This window comes from Hypanus sabinus, chromosome 8 (assembly GCF_030144855.1).
Source record: "Hypanus sabinus isolate sHypSab1 chromosome 8, sHypSab1.hap1, whole genome shotgun sequence".
NCBI lineage: Eukaryota > Metazoa > Chordata > Chondrichthyes > Myliobatiformes > Dasyatidae > Hypanus > Hypanus sabinus.
Genome location: NC_082713.1, coordinates 145,569,972 through 145,581,167, shown reverse-complemented (window position 1 = coordinate 145,581,167; position 11,196 = coordinate 145,569,972). Strand labels below are relative to the sequence as shown.

Here is an 11,196-nt window from a genome sequence, read left to right as displayed (position 1 = left end):
TCCTCCAATAACAGTGCCAGATTGGATGCTTTGTATTGCAGGCTTGGTACTGAGGAGCTGGGAGGGATGAAGGAGTCACAATTGGCCAAGTTGGCCATCAAGTTAAATGACGTGGGATTGTGAGATTGAAAAGCAAACAACATTTTTTTATAAATAGGTTAGTCTTGCTGCTAAGCAAGAGAAATGGCCAGGTAAATGTAGATTAGTTTTTCTCTTGGATGGACAATGGCTTCTCTCATTACACTTTCCCAGTGATGAAACTGTTTTTAAGTTGCATAGGGCTGAAGGTTATGAGGTAATATTAATTTATTTATCGTAGCACGGTCCTCTTCATTAAGAAAAATAGTTCAGGCCACAAAGAAATTGCTAAAAATTTCACAGAGATGGAGGCTGAAGTTACTTGTGGGCTTTGCCCTCACTGTAGCCTTGCATTACACTGATCTGGCGGGAAAATTCCAGGCTTTTCTCGCTTTCTGTTTCATCACAGGCAGGATGTTACACACGGAAAAGCATTAAAACTAAACAACTCTCTGAAGCTAGAGCTGAAATCAATTTCCTACTGTCACTAACTTGTATTCTTAGTCAGTTATTCCAGATCTCACAGGTTAAGGGCAAAGTAATGCAGACTACAAGTGAATTTCCTGCAGAACTCCAAATGCAGACACAGTTGGGAGCACTATGAAACTGAGATGTAGATGTGCTCTTTGCCTAACACTACTAAAAGCATGGAAGTTACTCGAGGACACGGTCATTTTGATATTTGGTAGGAAACCAGATACAACAGTATGCAGGGATTAAAAAGCCATTGCACGTAAGATCTAAATGAACATCTCCCTATCAGTACTCAAAGAAATGTCTGCCACTGTAACTTCGATTGAACCCGTATAAACCTGAACGCTTGAAACATATTAACATGTTTTGTGAATGCTGCTTATACAGTGTTATGCCCATCTAACAATGATGCAAGCAAGTTTTTCTTTACACCTGTGATATGTAGACCTTGCATGCATATGGCAACAAACTGAACTTTGACTTTGAGAGAGAGAGCTAAGCCAGATGGTACTATGGTAGAATTTGTAGTGGCACGGTGGAGAATTTAATGTTACAGACCAGGATATCCACAGTTCTGAATGTGAATTTATTATTTGATACTAGAATTGCTCTCAACAACTGGGCTTGGGAATTAAAACTCAATTTCTGTTCATTTATTGATAAGCATTATTTTTTTAAAAAAAGCATAATTCCAAGGATGGGGGCTGTTATGTTTGAGGATCTATATAAAAGTGTGAAATCATTGGATTCACTTCAGAGAGATTAATATAAAAAAGAGTATTACCATACATTAGCTATATCAATAAACATACAAAATGCTGGAGGAACTCAGCAGGCCGGGCAGCATGCCGTTGCCTTAGTTTTGAATTAAGGCTGCTTTTAACAGCACCAGCTCAATTTCAATATCAATAAAAAGCCAAAATATCTTTGGATTTGTCTGCCAGGCACAAAGCTTGTCTTCATTTAAGTGATTGAGGACTTCCCGGTTGCCTTAACAGCCTGATACTTCAAAATTCTCATAAATTCAGCAAAAAGAAGATCCAGATGTTAGCACTGTAGCTCTAATCACACCCACTGCTGGGTGAAAGCACTGACAGCCAGTGAAATCAGAATGGCCCAACTCAGGAAATGAAACATTGAAAACAGCCCATGATATTGATCAGGCATTGCCAAAAGTGGAACCAAACTTTTATTCATAATTAAATACTGAATTCAACAAACCACAACTCAAAAAGATGAAAGCATGTGAGCTTGAGAGTAGTTTCACAGAAAAACACGCCTCTCCACAATACTCTGTGGAGAGTGTGTGCAGTATATCACCATTCCTTCTCCCAAATAATTGTGAAGCACAAACCACAGCAGCATTGAACACTTTGTAAAGCTATTTTGAGTGACACTCACCATCTCTCTGTGGTTGGGGAAGAAAGTCTGGTCAATCAGTGGGAACTTTTCTGGACTCAGAGTGTGCGAGATCTTTATCAGCTGGGAAAACTGGAAGAGAAAAACAGCCATAAGCAATTTAATCCTCATCTTCAACAGCTCTTCACCGTTGTGTAGTTCTGCACCCAGAGAAGACGCAGTCTTCTGACCAAGAGTTTCACTTAGCAGTCAAGCTTTTTAAAATGGAGAAATCCTGGGAATTTTGTGAAGTGTGGGAGCATAATAACTTTTTAACAAAAGGCAGAATGAAATCCAATAATGTGAATATGAGAGAAGTGCCAAGGAGGAAGGGAACACTGCTTCACATTTGGGCTCACGTACTCCTTTCCTGGGTCTTTAAAGTCAAGCTGAATGGAGGACCACGTTAACAACATTAACAAGACCCCTAACAAAAGGTTCCCTTCTGACTGACACCATCAATATCCATCCAATACCAACAGAAAATGGTAAAACATGATGCATATCATAATGGCACAGTAATAAATCCACAGAAGCCAGAATTTGCCATGGTTCATATGGAGAAGAATATTGTCATAGGCAACTTGTGATATAAGGCAAAAATGATCAGACTAAGGCAGAATAAGAGCTCAATGCTGAAGCACCATTAACAGTACATGCTCCTAGGCTATGGTCTGTACTAGCATCCAACATCTGCAGGAGGACAGAGATCCACAGGTTCTATGATGCTAGAGGAAATAAAATAGCAGAACATGGTCATGTACTATACAAGATAGAGCAGGACCCCAGCAGAGGCATCAAAGGAAATTGATAGCCAACAAAACATTTTAAATGACATAAACAGCATTCAGGCAATACATTACCAAGAGATAGCTCTTGGTCTTACACAAACAGGAACAAGCCACGGGACAAAGCATGACCACTAATTACCCCCTTCACTTGTGGTTCAAGGGATTGACTTGCTTTCCATCAAAATCTGCGAGGTGGAATGGTGGCTAGCCTCTTCCTGTCAAAGTCCGTTTGTTTACAACTGTTCATGCAGTCAATTCCGCAAAGACCTTCTGGAATCTAATTTACTGTTCCTTCTGCTAAGTGGTCTCGATGGCACCGAGGCAGCAGGTCAGAAGACCATGAAAGAACTAGAATTCCCAGCAAATCCCTTACTCGTTTTGTAGCCATCAATTATAAAATAGCTGTAAGGTCACACACCAGAGTAACAGGAGTTGACATGCAGAACAGTCTTACTTGTCTTCGAATATTTAAGTTTTTTGAAATGGTTTTGGGCTGATACAAATCAAACGAAACTGCACTGTCAGTTATCCCATTACCCTATTACTCTTGGGACACTTTCCTTTGAAAGCACAGTTTCTATTGCCTGCATCTAACCGAGTAGTGGCATTGAGCCACCAGTTTCAACCACAGTAGTCTGTGTTAAAGAGATTAACTTTATTTCTCACTTGCAAATTGAAATATCAAAACATACAGAGAAAATCATTGTTTGCGTCAAATCAGATCAGCGTGGGTTGTGCTGGCTGGACCGCTAACCTCACTACGCTTCCGGCGCTGACATAGCATGCCCACAACTCACGAACCCTGACCCATATGTCTTGGGAATGTGAGAGGAAACCGGAGCACCGTACAAATTCCTTACAGGAATCCAACCCCAAATGGTGGTCTCTGGTGCTGTCATAACTTCACGCTAACTGTTCTCATTCTCCCAAGCTCCCGTCAGTGTAGAGTCGCTAAATATTAATGCAGAGAGAGAAGGAAGTCTGAATGGTGTATGATGGGGATAGCAGGTACTGGTGCCCATTGCTAGTATTGGTCCCTGGTAAGTGACTGTGATGCAGTAGAGAGCATCCTAACAAACTGCATCACTGCGTGGTATGGAAGCCGCACTGTAGCAGACAGAAGGCTCTACTACACAGTCAGGAATGCCTGCCACATCTCTAGCACCAACCTTCCTGCCCCATCAGGAGAAATCTACAGAATGGTGCCAGAAAAGGGACCGTAGCATCATAAAAGATCCCACCTATCCCGCATCCATGCCTACAAAGCATCCACATCAGGACCACCAGACTCAGGAACAGTTACTTCCCGAAGCAGTAAAGTTAATCAACATCTCCACCCCTCCATCCCACCAACCATCACTACTTTTTCTAATTGCCCATCAGATACCTTATGTACAGACATCCCACATTCTCTGAACCTATGTCACCTCTTTCTAAAGATGCAATTCCATCTCTTACCAACAGAGCCACATCACCGCCTATGCCTTCCTGCCTGTCCTTTTGATCCTTTGATGTTAAATTTCCAACTATGACTTTCTTTCAGCTACAACTCAGTGATGCTCACAACATCATACCCACCAATTTCTAATTGAGCCACGAGTTCGTCAACCTTATTCCGAATGCTATGCGCATTTAAATACAGCACCTTCAGTCCTGCATTCTTTGCCCTTTTGAATTTTGGCTGTGGTACAATTTAACTGGTTGCTCTGTCTGCAGTTGTACCCAATCATTGGCTTGAGAAGAGTCACAAGAACCGATGTTAGAGGTCGCTAACAATTAATGTGGGGGTCTGTGTGTTTTGCTCTTGTACAAGAGAATGTATAACATTCCACCTTAATATGAAGATTGATGGAAAGACAGTTGGAGTCAGAAGGCAAGTTACTCACCACAGAATAAACAACACTCATGAAGCCACAGCATTTAATGCGGTTAACCACATTCTGATTAATTGTGCTTGTTGGGTTTCAGCTGTAGAAATGCCTTTACTTACTCAGAGGAGACTGGCCTCCAAAATCCACAACAACCTTCCTCAGTATTAGGTATGGTACCAGGTTTTAGAGCACTCCTTCCACAATACCCACCTTACTTCAACGTTACTGAAGCTTCTTAGTGTCAAAGGAAGTCATTTGAACATAATCATGGCATTCAGCTCTTGTTTCTGTGCTTGGAACGAAGCTCGGACCCAAACTGAGCACTGGTGACCATGCTGTTCCATCTACTTGAAAAGATTGTGTAAACACAAGACTTAAACAAGCTTTCAGAGCTGCATCCAGAACATCTTTGAGACCCTTGGTCATATTCTTCCAGCATGCTCAACTATCGCCTGATATCCACTGTGGTGGATCAATTTAACTGGCTTTTTGTAATGGTTGGATTTCAACAGCAGGCTGAGGTCGACCATCTTCTGCCTGAAGACTGAATGTGCTTCTGACTTGCCTTTTGCACTATGGATTTGTCTCCACTATCGTCACTGGAGTGGGGTGGGGGAGTGGGAGAAGCAGAGTGGTAATATTTAAGGACCCCTTCCTGTCAGCTGTATTTTACAAGGCCGGGCTCTGAAAGTTTTAATCTAAGTTGTCCCCATAGCACATTACTTCATTTTACCTTCAGTAAGTTCCTATTTCTTTCAGGTCCTCATATTGCTGCTCCCAGCATGTTTGTCTATATTCCTCACTAAATCTGAGTGTGGGGGTTGAGGGGATCTCTGGCTTGATGGAAACATTGACTGTTCTGAACATATCTTACTTTGTGCAATAATGATGCCATACAACAAAAGGAAGATGTCCTCAGGGTAAGGCATGGACACTTCATTAAATCAGGAAGCACTCAGCAACCTTGTTACTGACTCCAAATGCTGCACCTTCCTTGCCTGGCAAGGCCAGCATTACTAAACACTATACTTACTTTTCTTCTAATCAACGGGAATGCTTTCAATCACAAACGGGATTGAACAATCCAGCCAGGATGGGCCACGAATTTTGCAACACGCAAAATTGGTCTTCTTGTTGTTGAGTGTCATTGAGTCGTCATCAGCTCATGGCAACCCTATGGATACAGTACTTGTCCATTGGGTTTTCATACCAGGCCTTTCTTCCATTGCTGGATTTGAACTCACGACCATCTGCCTTGAAGTGCAGTGCTGATGCCACTACACCACTGGCTGGCTCGTTGGTTTACTATGAAGCAATTCTACCTGTCTATAATTCAGCAGAGTATATACACAGTTCAAGTGCAAAACAAGTGTGCATACAATTGTTGAAGAAGTGGCACCATGGAAACTCCTTCAGACACAGCTTGACACTCTCTAATCTCTACCACCACCGTCCTGAGAATAGACTAAAGATGAATGCAGGCAGATTTGGAAAGTAGGCCATCCCCCTTTCAATTGACTTTCCTCTGCAAAGCACACTTGACCTTTTACACAAGAATCTCCTCACCCTCTCACCCAGGAGGACACACACGGATCTGCTCCACTGCTTGGTAAATCACAAAACCTTTTGGAGGCCACTGTAATGAAGAGAAGCAACACGCTTCACAGTGTTCACACGTGCATAAGTACAGTGGGAGCAGAATGTTCACGTCAGTAATTACAAGGGATTTATTTTACATGCAATTAAAATTAAATAATTCTATCAAAGCGCACTGTGGGAAATGCAAGAGAAGAGTTTAGACTCAACTGCACTCCGCTCCCCACAATGAGTCTCCTAGTCACTTTCAAAATGTGAATGGGTCCTGGATGGAGGCTTTGCAGAAAATTAAATCCAGGCAGCGGAGATCAGATTTTGGAACGACATGAAACCCTGTCCTGCAAAAAGCCCCCCAAAAGTCAATGAAACACCAAGCTTTGCACGGACTGAGTGAAATTTGATGCAAGGGATTAATTTGATGAACTGAGAACAATGCCAAGAGCCAGAAACTTTGTCCAAGAACCACTGCCAGAAATGAAAACGTGTGGTAACACTGTTTTAACCTTCATAACAATAACCATTAACAAAACTTCAAAGTTACTTTGCCTTAAGGCCACTTTCCTCCTCGGTGTTTATTTTATATCTCTTGTGCCTTCTCCCTGCACAGGATATTCCATTTATTTAAAAAACCTAGACAAAGAAAATATATTAGGGACTGATGCTCACTGAAAGGTTGACTTGTCTCCAATGAGATGCACATTTGTACAAGTTAGCTTCCTACAAATGCGGCTGGTTTACGCAGAAAATCTAACAGCCAGCTTCTGCCCGTAGCTAACAGCATTACGGACATATCAATCACACGTATGCAAGGATCAGCACATGGACACTAACTTAGTAACAGGCTCGTGCTTCTTCAGTGCATGGTCCTTAGGCCAACATATTTCAGCAGTAAATAGAAAAATACCGAAAGAAAATTAAAATGCTTCAGTTCTTAACTTTCTAAACACTGCAAATCAGAAAGGAACTGTAGGAAATACCTGGCTCAGCTGGTGACAGATTCTCTTGCAGCAACTCTCTCTAGACACACAGCTACAGCCTTGAAGTGGCTTCTTTCCACTTACTTCCTACCAACTGCAAGTTAAGGGACCCAAGCATACTGTGTATCATATCTAGAAGCTGTCCTTTTCATCTGTAGATTCCATGTAGTTTGAATTTAGCTGGATTGATGGGCAAGAGTCTGCTCTATGGTGCTCCGCCTGCCAGAGCACCATATGGAAAGCTTGGAACACGTAAAACTATTTCCTTTTTGTAAACAGCATTAGTAATTCTTCACATTTCTCGCTTAAGTCAAGGAAGATAAAGTAATAAATAAGGTAGAAATTAACATGTCAAAGCATTCTTTATCAGTCGTTATGTTATTCAAGACTTGACACGTGAATTTACAGGTCACCCCAGTGTGTTCAATCGTTCACCAGGATAGGATTATGGGGCTCACCACTCACACTCTCAGCATTTGGGCCAGAAGTGGGGCAATGAGTGAGCAGAGCCTCCACACCCCAGAGACAACAGTTGTACACTGGCTTCCTCCGAGATCCCACCTTTGGGCCAGTCTTTGACGGGAGACGAAGCTGGGGGCACAGCCTTGCCTTGTTAGGGCGGTGAGGATTTTGGAGGAATTCTAAATGCCTTGAAAATTCTGAAAGGCCTTGAAGCTGTTAAGGTTGCTTTAAATAATTAAATAGCAATAAAATGATTAAACAGTACTAATAAAAAATTAAAATCAAATTAAAAAACTTAAAATTACAAAAAATAAAGTTACAGAATTGATAACCAAACTTAGCATTTGCATTTAATCTAGGAATTCACATTCAAGAGAAGGGAGTCGCCGCTCCAAAACCAGATCTGGCTGACGCAGATCAGACAGCATATTCTCCTGGCTAATGGACAACTGTCACTCAGTACATCCCAGACTTGTAACGGGCTGAGATTCCCTGGGAAAGGCTAAGTGCCAATTGTACTGAGGCAGCTGAGTCTGGCCCAAAGTTGTGTCAATCCTATTCTGCTGACTCCGTGGAATTCCACTCAACTTCTGCGAATGTTTCCCATTTTCCAGTTCACGTCTAGTTTTGTTTTGGAAGTTATCATGATAAATTATTCTACAGCCCTTTCAGATACGTTATTCCAATCATAATAAACCACTGCAAAAATGCTGCATCGAATGTTTCTTGTTCTTTTTGAAAAGTGGTACTAACCAAAGGTGGGAAGATGGAAATAACTCTTCAATTGTAATTTTCACTCATTGCTATTTACTCTGTTCTTACACTATCCTTCATTGGTCAATAATTCCCAGACTTTGGGTTCATTCTCTCTTTTCTTGGCCTACTTTTAATTGGATAAGTGCCCTCCTCCAAAGCTTCTTCCAAAGTCACTCTCTATACCCATTTCACTAAAATATACAATGGGATACAAGTCAACTCAGGACCAGTGTTGGGGCTGAACCAGGTTTAACTTGACAGAGCCACTTGCCTCAGCAACACACTGAATCTGGGAAGTGCCACATGTTCACGATTTGAAAAAGGAAGGTCATAAGTTGGAGGAAATTGGGTACGTGCAACACGAGAAGTCTGACAGGAAATCTAATATCAGAGTTCTGCAGTAGGATCACAGAATGGCACTTAGCAGTTAGGCAACTCCTGAGGAAAGAATAAACATTTTCTTTTCAAATTGAATACATTTAGTTGGGATTTAAATCAGTCTTCCTAGAACGGCTTCAGGGATCACAGATTTTAAGTCAATATGCAAAATTCTCCTTTTAAAAATTCTTGTGGTTATGAATGCAATCCCCCTAGGCAGTCTTAATTACGTATAAGGAATAGGAAAAGGGTATGTTCTCAAGGTACGGGATGCTAGTCATGCAAAGCCAGAGCAATAGTGAGATTGAAGATATTATACTTATCTGCAAGGAAGTAATATCACCACAACATGCTGCATGGGCATACAGGAAGACACCCCATTTATCCAATTAGTTCTTGTATATATTATAGAACATAGAACAATAAAGACAGCACAGGCCCTTCAGCCCACACTATTGTGCCAGCCTATTAACCTGCTTCAAGATCAATCTAACCCTTTGCAAATTAAGGACAGCTACTTCAGAAAATCGGTAGCTCTTTAGGGGAATTGTAAATTAAACAGTTGTAAGTTAAGGAAGATCCTTATACCCACATTCAGATTAATATCAGGATGTTCCGCAACATTTTATGCAAAGGAAAAAAAGCTTTTGGATTTATTTAGCACCTAAGTTCTGTCTCTCAGCATCAAAATTTTTCACCAGCTTAAATCCTGTTTGCTGCTGCAAAGCCAGTATAGCTTTAAATTATAGGCAGCGGGAGCAGGACTCGTCCAGTCAATTCAAGTCACAAGAGGCTGCAGATGTTGAAATTTTGTCTGTCCTCTTCTCTCACCCACTGAGTTCCCACAGCACCTCATTTGTTTATCCAGTTGCTACCCTTAGTTTATAACAGGTTTCAGTTCTTGGACCCCTAACATTCTGCTTGATCTTTAATCAGCCAGCACTCACTTCCCAATTTCCCATTAATAACGTTGTTTAGCCAGGCTATTGGAGACACAATAAATGCTTTTGAAAATTAATTGCTGGTTTCTCGTCAGGAAGCCAGCTTCAGAAACTCTGTTATCACCGATAATAAAGTAAAATATCTTTGCTCTGAAGTCTGAACGGAAAACTGCATTTTTTTTAAATACAGAATTGGCTTATCAGTTACAGATATTGATCATTGTAAATCGTACATTTTTATATTCCTTACCTGTAAGATCAATCCCTATTCACAACAGAGGTATTAAGTTCAACTGAAACTTCAAGCAGACAGATAAAGGTATTTTGAAGTTAGTAAAGATGATGGAGCCTCAGTTGCTGTGTATGTTTCACATCCTTCCATTATTCTTATCTGGCTCAGACGCCCACTACTGTGTAAAGGGAATCTATGTTTCAGGAAAATCTTTCTGAAGTCTTTCATTACAGAGGCCTCACTTGCTTGGCTTGAGGACACACTGCCACAGTCACCTCTGTCTATCTCATCTGCAGCAGGCAGAGGTGTCTCCTATGCTCTCTCTTCAAAGGTCTCACTTGAGTGCAACTCTCCCAGGCTATCCTCACCTCTCCTTTCTCTTTGTTCTGTACAGGACAGCATAAATCATACTGAACTTCAATAATGTAGATCTCTGAAACTGTCAGAGTCATTATTAGCTGCTGAGATCAGGGGGGTGTGCAAAGCATTCCCGGTTAATAATGGCACAAGTACCACCTCTCTTACTCAACAGAAAGTCTAGTGCTAGTCATTTTGGGAGGGGGGTGTACAGTGCCAATTGCCAGCACTTCAAATGTAATATCATTGAAAGCCTGGCTCGTGGCATGCAGCATCAAGGCTGTGTTAGTAGCCATTTTCTCCAGCAGTGCTGAGGCTATGTTAATGCTTTCACGGGCCTGTCTGGCAGGTTTCACAGAAGAGGAACACTACAATCCTGAAACACTCAGTCTCCATAGTCCTTCGATAGTAGCCCCCCACAGTAGGACAGTAGGAAAGTGGTACATTTGTGATACTGCGTAAGCCAGCTAACACCAACCTCTGCTATGAATTCCATTTTGGAAGCAGGGCCCAGGGCAGCCAGTGATAGGCCTATCAGCCACATACCCAGTAAGAAGCATTAACAGAGTTCGGAGGGTCACTAGTAGTTTCAGCTTTCACATACTGCTATATAAATCTAGACCTTTTCTTTGATGGTTATAGTTCATAGTAACATACTTCACTTCCCCCCATCTCCATGTAGCAGATTCAGAGTGGGGGGTGTGGGGGTGGTTTGGTTATGCAATTGTTGTAAGTTGGTTGATAACCAACCCTCTAAACAGATGCAGTGGCAAAAGTCATTCCCATAGGCAATGCAGCCCTGAGCTCCCTTTACAGTTCAAATTTTGTTATTTAAGTAAAACACGGAATCAAATGCACTGTAATCCAGGGGTATAAATACACTTT

At 41.6% G+C, this 11,196-nt stretch overlaps 1 protein-coding gene across 1 annotated transcript in view; it reads right to left on the bottom strand.

The window, feature by feature from the left end:
- Positions 1-11,196, bottom strand: part of LOC132398542 (synapsin-3-like) — a 262,286-nt gene that overhangs the window by 121,686 nt on the left and 129,404 nt on the right. The window contains exon 5 of the mRNA XM_059978162.1: positions 1,954-2,043. Within this exon, the coding sequence (XP_059834145.1) occupies positions 1,954-2,043 (90 nt within the window). The remainder of the gene's footprint in view (positions 1-1,953; positions 2,044-11,196) is intronic.